Here is a 19,932-nt window from a genome sequence, read left to right on the forward strand (position 1 = left end):
AGACACCTGAAGCAGGAGAGCCTTCAGCTAACAGAAGCTAGCCAGAAGCTTTGACAAGAGATGGGGGAAGGATGGAAAGAGAGGGAAAAGGAGGGAAGAGAGAGACTGGGGTGGAAGTAGCATGAACAGGACATATGCAAGGGCAAAGCAACCTGGTGACAATGATTCGAGCTCTTATTGGTCCACAGCTACCATCCTACTAACATGAGCCAGTCAATCCCTTCTCTGCTCAAGATGGATTGAGCTAGTCTTCTGACCTGTAACTCAAAGACTAGTGACTAATAACTGAAGTATTCTAGAAAGCTATGGGAAATAGATATCATACAATCTGGGGAATGATGAGATTTACTTACACCAAGGTGTTCAGATTCCTTTAAAAGACCCTCAACATGTATGCTTCAAAACACAGGCAAGGAAATGTAAATTACTAGTCAGTCTGGAGATGACACAATTCTAATATTCAGGAGGCTTTCATTTTTAATGACCATAAAACGTCAGACCACCCATATTCAGAACTAATGGCAAATATGCAGTTACTGGGTTCAATTACGAATACTTTTTAAGGAGTATAAACCAGCCTGCAGGGAGAGTTTGGTAGGCAGAGCATGGCTTTGGAGCCAATAGGCCCAGATGCAGCTCTTTAACATCTATTTCTTGTTATTTAGTTGCTAAGTTATGTGCGACTCTTTTGTGACACCATGGACTATAGTCTACCTGCCTCCTCTGTCCATGGGACTTCCCAGGCAAGAATACTGGAGTGGGTTGCCATCTCCTCCAGGGGATCTTCCTGACCCAGGCACTGAACCTGCATCTGCTTCACTGACAAGTGGATTCTTTACCACTGAGCCCACAGAAGCCCATTTATAGCTGTGTTTTTCCCTGAATACAAATGTGTATCAAAATTCTCTCTCAGGTGATGTCCGCTGGGTTATTGATACTTTGGTAATATACTTGGGCTTCCTTCCACATGCTGCTAATATTAAGAAGGAAAACACATGTCCTTGGAGGAAAGAGGAAAATGAAAAAGTGGGAAAACTATCTATATATAATTTTAACGTAGAATCTGGGAGACTAGGAATATTGAATACATCCCTCCAAAAGAGTAAATCCTACTGTGTGCAATCTAACTGATTGTTCCCAGGAGAGAGTCCAGGAGGTAAAACCAGAAAGAAAGAGAGCCTCATAATATAAACTATTTGTTGAGACAGTACCACCTACCAGGCAGGGTACTAGGTTCTGAACCCCATTATTCAACAAATTGTCTTAACACAACCCTAGATGTTATTACACTTTTGAGGACTTGTAGGGAGAAAGGACTTAATTGCATAAGATCATGCAGATATGTGCACGATTCGTGGGTGTCTCTGATTCCCAAGTCCACGCTGGAAACTGCTAGGTTCTGGCTCCATACTTGCTGAGAACTCCCTAAGTGCCAGCCAGGATCCTAGGCGCTTCACACTGTCCTCCTTCATCCTCACGGGTAAAGTGGGCATTATTACTCTCACTTTATCAATGAGCAAACTAAGGCTCAGAATTTAAACTAATCTAAGTTTAAAAGTTCTAAGATTAAAAAATTTAATTTTAGAATTTAAAAAAAAACATATATTCTCTCTCTTCCTCAGATTCACTTAGACAGAAAGCAGAAAATTCTTGAGCTTGTGAAAGTCAATAGACATTTAATAACTACAAATTGACTACAGGGATACTAAAAAAAGATTAGAAGGTAACTATTGAATAAGTTGGAGGAGGGCATGGCAACCCACTTCAGCATTCTTGCCTGGAGAATCCCCATGGACAGAGGAGCCTGGCGGGCTACCGTCCATGGGGTTGCAAAGAGTCAGACATGACTGAGCAACTAGGCATAGCACAGCATTGAATAAGTTAGGTCTAAAGAACAATAATACATAAAACTAAGGTCACCGCCAAACGCCTTTGTTAACTAAACTGAATGACGGTAGATAGAAAATCATTTGTTTCCCTGTGATCCTCCAGGTTGGGAGCACAGGAGCAGAGGGTTTGAAACTCTTGGAAACAACAGGCGAGTGTGTGACAAATCCACCCTCTGCTTCATGCCTGCCCTCTTGTCAATTTTGTTTTTATGTATGAGGCCCAATATTCTCTTCTCTAAGAAATTTCAAGTCCACTGATTCTGGTCCACGTGAGACTAATGAGTCAAACTAGTAATTTATTTTATAGTTCGCTTTATTTCTTAGAGAAGTTTCAGATTACAGAAAACCTGAGCAAAAAACAGAGTTTCTATAACTCTTATTCCTCAATTTCTATTTCCCTTCTTACTAACATCTCACACTAGTGGGGTATACTTGTTATAACTGATGAGACAATATTGAAATACTTGTTGTTCATAGTAACACCAGAGTTCAGTCTTTGCGTTGTACAGAAAGTATTGATTTTTAACTGTTTTTTAATGATTGTATATTCTATGAGACTGCCTCAATATCCTCTTTGTGACAAATAACCATCTGCCTAGACGCCAAACTAAAGGATTCCCTGCAATTTCTTCGTCCCCATATTATCTTTTCCCTAGGCAGGTAGGGGGAGCTAGAGAGTAAGATTTTTTTTTTTCCTTTTTTTTTTAATGGTTGGCATCTTTTTTTTTTTTTTATCAAGTGTGAAACAGATCACCAGTCCAGGTTGGATGTATGAGACAAGTACTCAGGGCTGGTGCACTGGGAAGACCCAGAGGGATGTGATGAGGAGGGAGGTGGGAGGGGGGTTCAGGATGGGGAACACATGTAAATCCATGGCTGAGTCATGTCAATGTATGGCAAAAACCACTACAATATTGTAAAGTAATTAGCCTCCAACTAATAAAAATAAATGAAAAAAAAAAAAAACCGAGTAAGATTCAAAGAAGAAAAAATTTTAAGTTATCTCTTCATCAAGACTGTTGCTTTAGTGCAAAGTGTACTCTGAAAGAAGTTTTAATAGAGTAATACAGATATGCTCTGTGAATAAGTCTGAAAAAGTAAAAAAGCCATCAAGAGAGCAAACAAAAAAGTTTTTGATCTGGCTAAGCTAGGACTTAGGAAGGAGATCTAACAGGGAAAAAAGGGACTTAGTTTATTTAATGAACTCCATCAGAATTTTTTTTTTCTGGGCTTCCCTCATAGCTCAGTCAGTAAAGAATCTGCCTGCAATGCAGGATACCTGGGTTTCATCCCTGGGTTGGGAAGATCCTGTGGAGGAGGAAATGGCAACCTATTCTAGTATTCTTGCCTGGAAAATTCCATGGACAGAAGAGCCTGGCATGCTACAGTCCATGGGGTTGCAAGAGTCGGACACAACCTAGCGACTAAGCCACCACCATCAGGATTTTTCTGACCCGATGAGGGACTGCAGTTAGTGAGTGAATGCCAGAAGGGATCACAGGACATAGCATTTTACCACCATGCCTTTTGGGGGGTAGAAAAGTGAGAAATAGAGAAAGTCTATGGAGGGTTCAAAGCCAGCTGTCAAGATCTCTCTGGCATGTCAGCACCACATCCTTCCTCTCTCCCAGGGCTTGAGACTCTACAGTTTGCACCAGGGCCCAGAAGACTGCCACTGAGTCAGCTTGCAGGCCAGCTGGTGCTCTTCCAAAGGAAGAGCCACACTGGGTAACCCGGCTATCCTTGTTCACCCGTCGGGGCATTCCCGATTCACGGCCAAGTCCACCCCTGAAATCGTCTAACGCTTTCAAATGCTCTTTTATTTCCAGCCAGCTACATATGGCCTATGAGACTGGCCTGACCGAGCCAAAACAGGGCTGTCCCACAGCCAGTTGGCAGCAGATCGGGCTGCAATCTGCGGGAATGAAGACAGCACTTCAGTGAAGCAGGCACCTTCTCCAGACAGGACTCCTTGGAGCCGACTGAGAGCGTGGGCCCCGACACCAGATGCTCTCGAATGCCAACTGTCAGCCCGCAGCCAGGGACCAGCATCCCGGGCAGTTCATCCAAAGTGCTGATTTCATTCCTGGTGCAGTTACTTTAGTTCTTGCTTATGTGTAACGGTCAATGTTTCTCCCTTACAAAGGGCCACAGAGGTTATCCTTCAAACAACTAGCACATTCAAATCACTGAAGACTAAACACAAAATAAAAATGAACATTCCAGTGTGAATACTAATATGTATATTTGTATTGAAGTGAAATGGCCACAAGGGACTCTATCCTTTGGACAGAAACATAGACCAACTTACCCTCCCATCTTGCAGTCTCCGGTCCCACCTTTCCAGGCTCTTACATACTTCGGGTTGGCCCACAGGGACACAGGATTAAAGCTTCCACTGGAAAAATAAGGTCCCACTGGGCTCAAGATTACAAAGAGCAGGGCTTTAGTCGGCTTCTTGACTCCCAGAGAAGGCTGGAATATAGTAAAAGTACACACAACTGTTAATCTAAAACGCAGATGCCAGTCTCAAAGTCTAGAACAGATCGGTAACATCTCCCAGAAGCCATCAAATGACAGCTGTTCCTCTTGAAGCTGAGTTACACAAAGCCTGACGGTCTTCTGAGAAGAAAACACCAAGACTTAGTTCCATTTTGCTTTCAGAGTTATGATTTTAAAGGAAAGGCAAATTTGTCTATTGTTTTATTGGTAGGATTTTTGTGCGTGCTCAGTTGCTGGGTCCTGTCTGACTCTTTGTGACCTCATGGACGGTAGCCCACCAGGCTCCTCTGTACATGGGATTATCCCGCAAGAATACAGGAGAGGGTTGCCATTTCCTCTTCCAGGGAATCTTCCTGACCCAGGGATCGAACCCACGTCTCCTGGGGCACCTGCATTGGCAGTGGATTCTCTACCACTGAGCCACCTGGGAAGACCAGTACATTGTCAACTAGCCATATATTTTTGACAACTAGCCATATAACACCTTTCAGGATTGCAGTCATTGGGAACTGAAAAAGCAAAGAACCTAGACATGATTTCAGTCTTTGGGTTTGAAACCTAATATTTGCTTCTCTAACTTGCCCTTCTACTTTGTTCAAAACACTCTGGTGCCAGCAGACTTGGGCTGGGGAACGTGCCATTAGCACATCCAACGGTGACAGATAACAGACACCAAGAGTGTAACTTCACTAGAAGCAAAGATATCAGACAAGACAAATCCCCGCCACCCGGGCCCCCGCCCACCAAAAGACAGAGGACGAAGGACTCAGGAATTCATATTAGGAATGACAAGGAAAGAAAATGGCCTTCCCCACAAACACTGAGAAAATCACAAGCCAACAATGCAATCATAAATTCCTTCAGCACAAAAGCAGTTACTCTCAGTTGCTTTTTAAAGAGGAAAATTGAGAGACTAAAAAGTTTTGAGGGTTACATATCCTAAAGGCATTAAAGGTTGCTGGGCTATCCTGTACAGTTTCAGGCCACGCAGGTAAGAAAACAAATTAAGACTATTATATTAAGTCATGGGCAATAAAATACATATGTTGAGTCTTCAAAAAAGAAGCCTAGTCTGCCTGGATGGGGTAGCAATCTGGTGTGAAAATAATGAGAAGAGACTCAAATTCAGCTAATTCGTGACTTTTGTAATATTTAATGAAACTGGCTAAAAGTGGACCTGGGGCTGTATTTTTTTTTCTGAATTTCAATTAAATCTCCTCTGCTACCTTTTAGCCCATGAGGCCTCACCCACTACTTACGCCCAGGTGAAGAATGAGGTAGGTAAAAGATGTGTGAGCATGATACAATGTGTTTGTATAAGAGGCTTAGGAAACGGGAAACAGTCCATTCACACAGCATGTGAACCTGAGGGTCACACAGGGCTTGGTTGGCCCCAAAGGAAACGGATAAAGAGTGACAGGTACCAAGTTAAAGAAATGAGTCAGTTCACAGACTTAGAGAATAAACTTATGGTTGCCAGGGGGGGAGGATGGGGTGAAAGGATAGTTTGCATGTTTAGGATTGACAAGAACACGCAACTGTATTCAACAAGGATCTGAAGTATAGCACAGGGAACTCTGCTCAATGTGATGTGGCAGCCTGGATGGGAGCAGAGTTCGGGGCACAATGGACACATGTATATGTATGGCTGAGTCCCTCTGCAGTCCATCTGAAACTGTCACAACATTGCTAATAGGCTATACTCCAATGCAAAATTAAAAGTTCAAATTAAAGAAAAAGATACAGAAACGAGCCAGTGGTAGGGAAATTAAAGTCTTGTTTAGGCTTCAGAGACAAAGCAGAGCAGGCCTCCGACCTTGCTTCTGACCTACAAGGATACAGCCCTGACTACTGCAGTGGGTGTCAGCCACACCTGCTGTGAGTGTGAGAAGAGAAACACAATAGATAGAGAGGCAGCAGATCTTGGAGTTTGTCAAGTCCCTTGAGGAGGCGGCCTACCACTCCTAGGACTTAGTAACATTCCAAGATTTGCGTGACAAAGCAAGGGTTAGTTGCTCAGTCCTTTCAGCCTCTGTAGCCCACCAGGTTCCTTTGTCCAGGGGATTCTCCAGGCAAGCCGACTGGAGTGGGTTGCCAATTCTTTCTCCAAAAAAGGAAACAGCATTGTAAAAAAATAACATAATACCAGAGCTGCAGTTTTGCTGACAGATTGATGATGATATATCAATAACCTCAGATATGCAGATGACACCACCCTTATGGCAGAAAGTGAAGAAGAACTAAAGAGTCTCTTGATGAAAGTGAAAGAGAAGAGTGAAAAAGCTGGCTTAAAACTCAACATTTAGAAAACTAAGATCATGGCATCTGGTCCCATCACTTCATGGCAAATAGATGGAGAAACAATGGGAACAGTGACAGACTTTATTTTCTTGGGCTCCAAAATCACCTCAGATGGTGACTGCAGCCATGAAGTTAAAAGACGCTTACTCCTTGGGAGGAAAGTTATGACCAACCTAGACAGCATATTAAAAAGCAGAGACATTACTTTGCTGACAAAGGTCCGTCTAGTCAAAGGTATGGCTTTTCTAGTAGTCATGTATGGATGTGAGAGCTGGATCATAAAGCAAGCTGAGCGCCGAAGAATTGATGCTTTTGAACTGTGGTGTTGGAAAAGATTCTTGAGAGTCCTTTGGATTGCAAGGAGATCCAACCAGTCAATCCTAAAGGAAATCAATCCTGAATGTTCACTGGTAGGACTGATGCTGAAGCTGAAACTCCAATACTTTGGCCACCTGATGTGAAGAACTGACTCACTGGAAAAGACCCTGATGCTGGGAAAGACTGGAGGCTGGAGGAGGGGATGACAGAGGATTAGATGGTTGGATGGCATCACTGACTCGATAAACATGAGTCTGAGCAAGCTCTGGGAATTGGCGATGGACAGGGAAGCCTGGGGTACTGCAGTCCATGGTGTCTTTAAGAGTCGGACACGACTGAGCAACTGAACTGAACTGAACTGATGATGATATATCAACTTGCATCCTGGGATTATAAGTGGGAGAAATGCAATCTTTGAAGTCTCACCCACAAAGCGGATGCGCTGCCTGGGACCTTTGCCTAGTTGGAACTCCAGACTGCTGTCACATGAGACATCCCAGTGCTGTTTAAGTCCGGGTGTTGGCAAATCCAATTTGGCGATGTAGGTACTATTGCTCCCCTCTGCTGTTTCTATTTCTTTTTTCTTTTATGTTAGAATATTGAAAGTAGACTAGATAGTTCTGTTAGGGGAAGCACACTGGTTGAAACTGCCCACCCTGGCCAGGTACCATAGTAACCATTTGCATGAGTTGTTTTATGACAGGAGATCCTGATAAGGAATACGGAACTAGTAAGTCACCACCAAATAAGCCACCACCAACCGGAAGAGTTCGGGAAAGGTCAAAAGGAGACACTGCATGCCCGTCCACTTCCCAGAATCCCTCTCACTAGCATCCATCTTGGCTGAGCGATGCGTGGGCCACCAGGAAAGACTCTGAATTAGAATGATTGGCCAAAGACCACCCGGAAACTAATCCCATCACCATAAAACCCAAGACTTCAAGCCATGTGGCAGAGCAGTTCTCCTGGGTTCCCTCACCCTCCTGCTCTCCACCCGGGCTCGCTTCCCCAATAAAATCTCTTTCTTTGTCAGCACATGTGTCTCCTCGGATACTTAGATAAGAGCACAGTTTCGGGCCCTGGAAAGGGTCCCCCTTCCTGCAACAGTTCTCTAAGAAATATTTGGATTGCTTATTTGTATATAACGAGTGGCTTATTTTGTTAACAAATCCTCTGGACCTGAGACAAAAGTGAAAACTCTCAGCAAAACAGCCAGCAAGCAACAACAGGTTTTGGTTTTTTTGCTCATTTGGGTTTGCTCTTTAGTGGGGGCTGAAGAGGACACCTCTACAAAGAATGAGGAGACTTAAACTCCATTTGCTTTTATTGGTTTCATTATTTGGAAAAAGAAATTCCCAGAATAACACACACATCTGCCTTTCTTCCCAACTTTGATAAAAATTGACTATCTTATCTCTGCACTTTTATCTACTTGTCAGTTAAGTAAGTACACTTCACATCAGGGGGGCTTTGAAGCTTTACATTAAAAAAAATTATTGATCATTGTAATAAGGAGTTAAGCTTCTCAACATAATTTAGAAATACAATATGCAGGACACAGTATCAATAATGTATCTAGCTTCTAATGTTCTAAATAAAATACCTTATTTATGGATAAGCTGATAAGCATTTTATTACTGACATCACATGAATGCCTGGACTTTTTTCACTCTTGTATTTTTTGCAACCTACACTCTACTAAAAAAAAAAAAGTAACAATAACTCATCATCACGGATAAATTTCATGTTATTCATTTCCTTCCCTTGATTTTAATTAACAGGTAAACTTGCATTTAATCCACTAGATGGCAGTAGAGAGAAAACAGATGGAAAACAGAGTAACTAAATCTATTTCCAGAGAAGGAGATCCTGATGAAAATCTTTAAACAATATCTTTATCCCAAGATCCCCTCGAGGAGGAAATGGCAACCCCTTCCAGTATTCTTGCCTGGGAAATCCCATGGACAGAGAAGCCTAGTGGGCTATACAGTCCATAAGGTTGCAAAGAATCAGACATGACTAAGGGATTAAACCATGACCACCATTCTTAGCAAGCAGGTAGATTATAGACTAGAATTTTTCAGTGCTGAGAGAAAATGTGTTTATGTGTACTAACTTTTTAATTTAAGCAAGGTCAACTCTTATTTTGCAAGCACTTTAAGTGCTGGTGTTAATCATAGCTCAGTCACCTTCATCCTTAAATAATTATTTATGTCAAATATCTTTCTATGAAAAGAACTATGACTTTACTGAAAATGATCACACTGTTTCATAAGTGAGAGTAAATAAAATGTAACTTTTTGGATCAGGAAGGGAACCTGGTGATTGGATCTGTTTCTCCCCTCTGAAACCAACAATTGTTCCACAGTTCTCCCTTCTTTCCCGGAAAGCAATTTAAATTCTGCACTACCCCTACAGTAAAGAGTAGTTTATGATAGCATAATAATAATCAAATGGCAATAAACAACATTCTATGATCACAAGATCAGGAGTCTGGTTGAAATAAAATAAAAGCCACACACATTAAAAAAATATGGATAGTAACAGCTGATAAGTTATGTAGACCACTTTCAATGTCTTATTTTGATTGATTTTTAAAAATTCTTCTCTACTAGTTTCTTGGATTATTTCAATACATAAAGAACTGAAAGGGGCTTCTAAGAAATCCCTTGGAAAATGAGAAATACAAAATTTTAGATGCAAAGTTTATAATGTCTCAAGGGACCACATTGACTTTGAAGTTGAAATTTTGATATGTTAAAAAATATACTCCTTTAAGTTACACTCCACGAATAACAAATAAATATATATATGAGCATTAAATGTGGGTACATTTTACACAAAATAACAAGACAATTGAGTGTGATGGAAAATAAAGACACATTTCACAGTGGAAATGACCACTTCTGGGTCACTTAGAAAATTACTTTATAGAAAGGCAGGTCTTCTAGGGTGATCCATCTGCAGCGGGCATTCAGCAGACTGAGAAATGTACTACTTAATAATCCATGTTTTGGCCTGGAATGCAGAGAAGCACCGCAGCCATGTAAAGGCTTGAGAACGATTCTGCCAGGCAAGGCAATTAAGGGACAGAAGCAAAAATATAATTAGAAATGATTGGGGAACATTTTTCAAAAGGAAATTTTTAGGGTGCCCCAAATTATTTTTTTGATCCAAAGAGTAGACTAATTTAGAAAAAAAAAATTCTGTCAGTTCTTAGAAAAGATTAGTTAAAGGGGACAATTGACAAAGAATACTGAACTGGGACTTCCCTAGTAGGCAGGTGGTTAAGAATCCACTTTGCTGGGACTCTGTGGGAGAAGGCAAGGGTGGGATGTTCTGAGAGAATACCATTGAAACAAATATACTATCAAGGGTGAAACAGATCACCAGCCCAGGTTGGATGCATGAGACAAGTGCTCAGGGCTGGTGCACTGGGAAGACCCAGAGGGATGGGATGGGGAGGGAGTCGGGAGGAGGGATCGGGATGGGGAACACATGTAAATTCATGGCTGATTCATGTCAATGTGTGGCAAAAACCACTTCAATATTGTAAAGTAATTAGCCTCCAACTAATAAAAATAAATGGAAAAAAAAAAAAAAAGAATCCGCTTTGCAATGCAGGGAACGCGGGTTGGGTCCCTGATTGGGGAACTAAGATCCCAGATGCTGTGGGGCAACTAAACCCTCACACCCCAACTAGAGAGTCCATCTGCCACCAATCGGCCTCGACTAAGACAGGTTAGCCAAGTTGGTTAATTAATGTTTTTTTAGTTGTTTCTATCTTTAAAAAAAAAAAACAAGAACAATGAACTAAGGAGATGCTGTAAGAAACACAGGACTGACCAGTGACCCATGTAGCATTTCAGTGTGAGTCACATAGGGGAGGGACACCAAATTCATGGAATGTGTTTATAGGAAAAACTAGTTGGTCTGATTTAAGATTAAAAAAATAATTAGCAACCCTCAATAATTACACGGTACTTTCAGGTTTCCAAGACATTCCATAGCCACTATCTCAGAAAATCCAACAATCTGGGAAGTTAAGAGTTGTAATTCCTATTTCTAAGTTAAAGAAACTGAGGCTCAAATGATTCACCCAGAGTTTTCATTATTAAGTTCTGGACATCCTTCTACTTTTAGTCCAGAGCTTTTTCTGATATCAAAATTTGAGAGAGGGGAAAAGAAAAAAAAAATCAGTGAAATTCTCAAGATTTCCTAATGTGAAGAGAATGCAAACCAGACCTTCCTTCCACCCTCAGCCTTCACCACAGTCTCATATTCTATGCACCCTCTGCTCAAACCATATGGGATCCTTTCAGATTCCTCCTTGTTTTCCTACTCAAAATATATAAGTAGAAGGCCTAACCCCTGATGTGAATGTATCTGGAGATAAAGCTTTAAAGGAGGTAAAGTTAAATGAGGTCAAAAGGCTGGCAGCATAGTCCCAATCCTGTTGGGACTGTGGGACTCTATGTGTGTTCGGTCATGTAAGACTCTTTGCCACCCCATAAACTGTAGCTCTCCAGGCTCCTCTGTCCATGGAATTTTCCAGGCAAGAATACAGGAGCGGGTTGCCATTTTCTCCCCCAGGGGATGTCCTTGACCCGCAGATCATACCCGAGTCTCTTGTGTCTCCTGCTCTGGCACGTGGATTCTTTACCACTGAGCCACGTGGGTTGTCCTGTTATCCTTCCAAGAACAGACACCAGAGCATATGTGCCCTGCGACCTCCCACTACAGAGTGACAAAGTGGACCCCTGGAAGCAAGGAAGTGAGGCATCACCAGAGACCAGCCCTGTTCGCACTTTGACTATGGACTTCCAGCCTCCAAAACTGAGAAAATGAACTCTGGTGTTTAAGGCACCTAATCTTTGGGACTTCCGTGGTGGTCCACTGATTAAGACTCTGCACTTCCACTGCAGGGGGCAAGTATTTGATACCTGGTTGGGAAACTAAGATCGCGAGTGCCTCATCTTTGAAATTCTGTTGTGGCACCAGGCTTCCCTGCTGACTCAGGTAGTAAAGAATCTGCCCACGATGCAAGAGATGTGGGTTCAATCCCTGAGTTGGGAAGATCCCCTGGAGGAGGAAATGGCAACCCGCTCCACCAGTATTCTTGCCTGGAGAATTCCATGGACAGAGGAGCCTGGCGGACTACAGTCCAGGGGATTGCAAAGAACTGGACGACTAACACTTTCACCTTCTGTGGCAACACAAACCAATTAAAACGTCCCCTCTCTCTAGGTAATACAAACCCTTAAATCTCTATTTATATGTCATCTAACTGTCACTTCAGGAAATGCGCTCCAGTTACAAGCCTAGGTGCTGTGTTACACAGTATTATAGCATCCAGCACTTCCTCAAATGTAGATAAAATACCCATCATGCTTTCTTACTACTGCTTATTTAATTCTCTACCACTCAGTCGTCTGTGCACTCCATGAAGTACAGGACCTTTGCCTCCTGCACAAAGCATCCTCTGTTGTTTGATATACCAGGTACTGATCAGACATCAGTTGAACTGTTGGCCATCTTAAAAAGACATTTATGGAAAACGGCTATGAAACCAACTTAAATAACTACTTAGCAAATTTGAATTATTTCATTTAAAAAAAAGCTGATGTTAATCCTTATCTGTTGAGTTGATGCCATAAAGAAAATGTTCCTGTCTCCTGCTTCATTTCCTTTAGTGCTAGCCTTCAGACTAATGGGTAGTTAATATATAGACACTGAAAGAATATCATGGGGAAAACAAAAGTCAAGCATTTTCCGAGACCTGCTATAAAACAGGTAGGTGACAGGGCTGAGTTTGTTTCTCAGTCCTGTTCAAAGAGAAAGACTATACATTTAACATTAGACAGAAAGGCTAACCACTTAGCTCTTTTTTTTAAAATTTTTCAATAAAAATGATGTTAAAATTTAAAAAAGAAAAACACAGTTAAAAGAAAATAAAGCTCAGATGAGAAAGACTAAAAGAACACTTTATAGTCTAATATTATGTAAAGGCAGTGATAATATACTAATAGTTCACTGGGTTAGAATAAGGACTAGATAGCTGGTGAAAGTTCCCAGGGTCTGATCTTTTTTATGCATCCAATAAATACCAATTTTTACTATTTTTAAATAAATAATACCTGATAATAGTAATAATGGTAAATAAATTCAACATGTACCAATTTACAGGACATTCAGATGACATTAAAATGATTGTAGAACTGGTCAACACTCAGTGTTGGAACTGTGGAGAACGCACTGGTCCTTGGAAAAAAGACAAGGATTCCTGTACTGATGATGTGGAACATATAGTTTGGTAAATGTGAAACATAAATAGAAATTTCAGCATGAATTATTAAGCAAATGGCTAAGAATATGGGATGAGGAAGCACCCAGGGAGAGCCAAAATGAATCACTCTCAGGAAAGCCATGCTTCATTTCCCTTCTAAAGTAACACAGGATCAAGGGTCAGCAAATTTCAGCCTGCTGCCAGTTTTGTTTTTAAGTTTCACTGGAACACATTCTTTCATTCACGTGTGGCCTATTACTGTTTTTGTGCAACAAAGGCAGAGGTGAAGAGTTGCAAGGGACGCAAAGCCAAAAATATTTAACTACCTGGCCTCCCAGGTGGCGCTAGTGGTAAAGAACCCACCCACCAATGCAGGAGACATCAAGAGACGTGGGTTCAAGCTCTGGGTCAGGAAGATCTGGAGAAGAGCGTGGTAAGCCAGTATCCTTGCCTGCAGAATCCCATAGAGGAACCTGGCCGGTCACGGTCCACAGGGTCACAAAGAATTGGACACAACTGAAGACACTCAGCATGTACACACACACCTGGCCCTTAACAGAAAATGTCTGCCAGCCCTTCCTCTGGATGCCAGGAAAATGCCACAGGCTGGTATCATCTCAGGACCAGGGTCTCCTCCCTGACCTAGCCTCAGTGCTCAGACCTGGACTGCGGGATTCCATCCAGATTGGTTCAATGGACTGGGCCAAGCAAGCCACCGGGCTTGGAGGAGAGCAACAGGTAAGACCAACAGAGGGAGCTGGCAACTGCAGTAGTCTCAGCCTGTGAGCTGGCTGACGGAGGGGGAAGGATGCTACACTCACAGAAGAGCCCTCTCAGTGCCATGAATGTCAGGCGGAGAACCACAGGCCAAGGAGCAGGGCGGGGGTACCTGGATGTCCCTCCATCCCGTACATGTCACTGCCTGCTGACATTGTCACCTTCAGAAGTAGATGCATGATAGAAGTAGAATTTGGGAAATCTTGTGACTCTGATTAGTTTCCTCTTCCTTCTAGACCATTGACATCAGCTTAGAAACACGCCATAACACCTCCAGTCTCAAAAAACCATTCTCCCTTTATCACCCGCCCCACTCCAAGTACTCACCCATCTCTCTGTTCCACTGCAGAGCAGAATTCCTCACAAGATTAATGCATACTCGCAATCACAACCTCCCTCCTCTCATCCTCTACTGAGTCCATGACATTCAGGCTCTCAGTCCCACTACTGAAGTTTCAGATCACCAAGGACTCCACGTTGTCAAATCCAATAATCAGGTCTTGGGCTTCATGGCACTGGTCCTATGGGTGGGACTTGCCACAGTTCATTGCGTCTCCATGTTCTCCATTTGGCTTCCAGGACACCAAGCCCTCTTGTTTTTCTTTCTACCTTCCAGGTTGCTACTTCTCAGACCCCTTAGCTGACTCCTCTTCCTCTCCCTTTCTCTACACGCTGGCCTGCCTCAGATCTCATTCCTTGCCTTCCTTTCATCTCTCTCTATAGCCATCTCCTTGATAACCTCATCAAAGTCCCAGACTATAAAGGCATTTTATACTAAAGACAGGAATGTAGCACTTAAACTCCCAAATCTCTCCTGAATTCCAGTCTGGTGTATCCACCCACCAACTTGATATCACTGGCCAAAATTCCCACAAGACTGAACTCTTCATTCTACCCATCGTCACTCCAACAAATAAAACCCTCTCCTTCACTTTCCCCCATCCCAACAAATGGTCACTAACCAGCAGTAATGACTCCAAAGCAAAACTAGACATCTTTCCTCTTACTCTCATAAAGATCTAAGCAAATTTTGTGAGCTGTAATAAATAGCCTTGAATGTCTGTCTTTATGTGCACTCGGGGATATGTCTATAGCATAAACGCTGTAAAGAAAGTCTGCATTTTTTAAAGATCCAAATTCAATTTTTCCTACACTACACACTATATTAATTACAGTTCTTATGTCTGTTATATTGACAATATAATGGTTGATCAACAGGAGACTGGTTATATAAATTACACCACTCTTTCACAGATTCTAAGATGTCTACTTTTTCATATTTAACGTGTCCAAAATCTGGGCTCAGCATTTTATAATTGCTATTGGCTAAGCAGCAATCATGGGAAAGTTGCTCAGACTTAGAAATAGCTGTTCATACTGATGGCAGTTCCAATAGTCTATGGGCATTGGTGAGGCTACAAATGTTGAATAGGCCATATAGAATGTCTTCAAAAAACTACATTCTGATTTAGCACCAAAAAATTACTACAAAGAAAAAAGTAAAAACAGGAATGGGACATGTATTTGTTACTAGTGAAACAAAAATATGTATTAATATTAAACAAGTGCAATTCAATATTTTCTTGCAAAGCAATAACCAAGTCATCTAATGGGACCTATGGTCAGCAGAAACCCATAAGATAATGTTGTTAGCTTTTGTTATTAAGATACATGTAAAAATAAATATGCCTGTCACAAGTGGAGTAGTGCATCTGATGGCAGAAGAAACTACAGATTTTCTCAGAAAAAAATATGCATTTCAAAAAATAAAAGACAGGTATGACTCATTCACAAGTCACTCAGAACTATCTAGAAAAGTGCTGTGTCATGGTGTAATTGGCAATGTCTTTCCATATCAGTGCATAAAACAATGCTGCCTCATAATTTATGGCATCCTGTATTCAACTAAGCATGGCATAATGTACAATGAAATAGCTTAGTTAGGAAAACAAGAGCAAAAAGTGGACAAATTGATGTTTTAATGGTAAAAGACTCGTAAAGGCACTTCACAGAAGGATTTCTGACAGTCAGTATGTGAAAAGGTACTCAATATAATTTGGCCTCAGAGAAGAGAAAATTAAAACCACAAAGAGATAAGGCAAAATGGGCAAAATTAATAAGATAACACCAATGTTAGCATGAATATGAGGCAAATGGAACGTTCATACATTGCTGGTGAGAGTGAAATGGTACAAACACTTTAAAAAACTGGCAGTATTTAGTAAAGATATATTTTTATATATCATATATAATTTCTATATATATGTGCATGATATCACCTCTGGCCCAGCAATTCATCTACGAGCTTAACACTAAAGAGAAGTATGTATGTAAGTCCACCATAAGATACATGCAAAGATGTGCACAACGGCTTTAGTTAGAACAGTTGGAAATAACTCAAATGTCCATTTGTAGACATTTGGCCCCGGGGAGGAGGGCTGGGTGCGTGACTGTACTGGGGAGGGGAGGAGAGGTGACAGGAAAGGATATAAAAGAGTGTCAAGTGTCCTAGCCATATCTAATCTTAACAGGGTGTTGGGTCCACAGATTTTCATTTTTATCCTTTAAAACCTTGCGTGTGTGGGGGTGGGGGCAGGGTGGGTGGGAGTAGGTGTGTTTCGTGTAGTTTTTAAAAATCTTGATTACTGGCAAAAATTGAACAAACAATTACTGTCATTTTGTAAAAAGGAAGGCTAATACTTAACCTACAAACACATGTAAGCAGGTATGGGTGTGTATATTTATCAATATATATCTCTAGAAGGATATGAGAAAACTGGCAATAGGAATTGCTTAGAAGAAGATGAACAGTGGACTCTGGATCAGAATGAGAGTAGGAAGGAAACTTTCTTTTCATTGTATGCTTTTGGTACTATTTTCATGTTTACCAAGCTTTTCCTTCCCTCAAATCCCTCCCTGCTTAAAATTCCAGAAATACACTGGCAAGTTGCATGTGTAAATTGATATTCTTAAACTCAGAAGCATTGTGAATGAACTTTAGACTTAGTGTGACTGTACATGTGTGTTAATGGATACATGTTACATATTGTAAAATACACAGTACAATATAGAAAAATCTGCAGCGATTATTGTCAAATATAATCGAGAGCAAGAAAGCGGATAGCTCAGGGAAGGAAACGAAACAGACACAAAGGCAGACTTAACACTATTACAAGATGGGGAGCAGGGGGACGCTTCCCTGGTGGTTCAGTGGTAAAGCACCTGTCTGCCAACACAGGACACAGGTTCAACCCCTGATCCAGGAAAATCCCACATGCCTCGGAGCAGCTAAGCCCATGTGCCATAACTATTGAGCCTGAGCTCCAGAGCCGTTCTCTGCAGTTTGAGAAGCCAAGGCAATGAGAAGCCTGTGCACTGCAACTAAAGAAAAGCCCATGAAGCAACAAAGACCAAGGACAGCCAAAAATAAATAAATTAAAAAAAAAAAAGATGGGGTAGAGGGTTAAACTGGAGATTCGGATTGATATACACACCCTACTATATATAAAATAAAATAAACTAATAAAGACCTACTGTATATAGAGCACAGGAAACTATACTTAATACTCTGTAATGGCGTATGTGGGAACAGAATCTAAAAAAGAGTGGAGATATATATACATGTATCCACTTACCTGGTGGTTTCCCTGGTGGGTCAGGGGTAAAGAATCTGCCTGCAATGCAGGAGACCCAAGTTCAATCCCTAGGTCAGGAAGATTTCCTGGAGAAGGGAATGGCAACCCACTCCAGTATTCTTGCCTAAAGAACTGCATAGACAGAGGAGCCTGCTAGGCTATAGTCATGGGGTCACAAAGAGTCGGACACGACTGAGCTCCTTAAGCATACACATGTTCATGTATAACTGATTCACTTTACTGTACAGCAGAACTAACACATCATACATCAACCATACTGCAATAAAAATTAATTTTAAAAAAGATTAGACTTTACCCCAATGGAGTGCATTGACATGCTTGTCAAAATAAGTTACCATAAAAAAGAAAAAAAAATAGGAAAGAAATTATTAGTCCCATCTGAGTTGCATTTCCATAAGCACTCTTATTGAACCACGCACCCATTTCTTCACAAAAGTGACCTCCATCTACCAATACATTCATTCATGGATCTGACACTCCACAAGCTCCATGAGACACTGATTTCCACGATGGCAGGGAGGTGCTTTTGCCTAGCATTGCATTCCAAGACCAGCACGTAAGGGATGCTGCAGAACAGAGGCAAGAGAAAAGGGGTTCTGATTTCACCTCTGTAGGCTAAGTTTCCCGTCTCTCAAGTGATGCCAACGGCACCTCCTCACGGGACGGCTGTCAATTTCTGCAGGGAGAGCCCTACGCGTAGCGCCCAGCACTCAGGAGAGCTTCATAATGTCAGGTGATGGGTGCAACAGCAGACTGGACCACTGTGTTTCATCAAAGAGAACCAGGATTTCCCTGAATGAAAGGAGGCAGGACTTTCTTGAGACTGAAAAGTAAGATGAGCCTGGGGTATCTTTCAGGGAAATAGTAACTCTTTCAACAATTCCCTAAGTTACGTATTTTCAAACTGCTCATTGCAGTATCATATAAGGGGACAGGGAAACAGAAGCCCAGTAAGAGAACTAGGACAAAGTATAGTACATGTCCAGCATGGGGAACTGTATAGCAGTTAGAAGTCACGGACTGTCTCTTCCAGAATAATGGAAATAAAATAAAAAATAAACAAAAGGGACCTACTTAAACACAAAAGCTTATGCACAGCAAAGGAAACACAAAACAAAAAGACAACCCACAGACTGGGAGAAAATATTTGCAAATGATATGACCAATAAGGGATTAGTTTCCAAAATTTACAAACAGCTCATGACGCTTAACAGCACCAAAACAAACAACCCAATTGACAACTGGGCAGAAGACCTAAATAGACATTTCTCCAAAGAAGACATACAGATGGCCAATAGGTACGTGAAAAGATGTTCAACATTGCTAATTATTTGAGAAATACAAATCAAAACTAAAATGAGATATTACCTTACACCAGCCACAATGGCTATCATCAAAAAATCCACAAATAATGCTGGAATGGGTGTGGAGAGAAGGGAACCCTTCTCCACTTTTGGTGGGAATGTAAATTGGTACAGCCACTAGGGAGAAGAGAATGGAAGCTCCTTAAAGAAATAAAAAAAGACTCACCATATGAACCTGAAATCACACTCCAGGGCATATATCCAGAGAGAAACATGACCCAAAAATATACATGCACCCCAATGTTCATTGTAGCACTGCTTATAATAACCAAGACATGGAAGCAACCTAAATGCCCATGGAATGGATAAAAGACAGAGGAATGGATAAAGATGTGTGTGTGTGTGTGTGTGTGTGTGTGTGTGTGTGTATAAGAAAGAAATTTGCAGCAACATGGATGGATCCAGAGAGTATCATTCTGAATGAACTAAGTCAGACAGAAGGAGAAATATCATATAAGATCCTTATTATGTGAAACCTGAAAAGAAGTGATATAAATGAACCTACTTTCAAAACAGAAACAGATTCACAGACTTTTGAGAATGAACTTCGGGTTGCTGGGGGGAAGATGGGAGAAAGGGACAGCTAGGGAGTTTGGGATGGACATCTACACACTGCTATATTTTAAATGGATAACCAACAGTGACCTACTGTATAGCACATGGAACTCTGCTCAAGGTTATGTGGCATCCTAGATGGGAGGGGAGTTTGGGGGAGAATGGATACATGTATATATATGGCTGAGTCCCTTTGCTGTTCACCTAAAACTAACACAACATTGTTTGTTAATCGGCTATAGCCCAATACAAAATAAAACATTAAAAAAAAAAGATGGTGGACT

At 41.4% G+C, this 19,932-nt stretch overlaps 1 protein-coding gene across 4 annotated transcripts in view; it reads right to left on the minus strand.

Annotated features, from left to right (window-relative positions):
- BCAT1 (branched chain amino acid transaminase 1) overlaps nt 1-19,932 on the minus strand; it is a 132,316-nt gene that overhangs the window by 31,342 nt on the left and 81,042 nt on the right. For all 4 annotated transcript variants that reach the window (XM_020880114.2, XM_070453786.1, XM_020880109.2 and 1 more), the window contains exon 6: nt 4,201-4,364. In XM_020880114.2, the coding sequence (XP_020735773.2) occupies nt 4,201-4,364 (164 nt within the window). The remainder of the gene's footprint in view (nt 1-4,200; nt 4,365-19,932) is intronic.

The sequence above is a fragment of the Odocoileus virginianus genome, chromosome 23 (assembly GCF_023699985.2).
Source record: "Odocoileus virginianus isolate 20LAN1187 ecotype Illinois chromosome 23, Ovbor_1.2, whole genome shotgun sequence".
In the NCBI taxonomy this organism is placed as follows: Eukaryota; Metazoa; Chordata; class Mammalia; order Artiodactyla; family Cervidae; genus Odocoileus; species Odocoileus virginianus.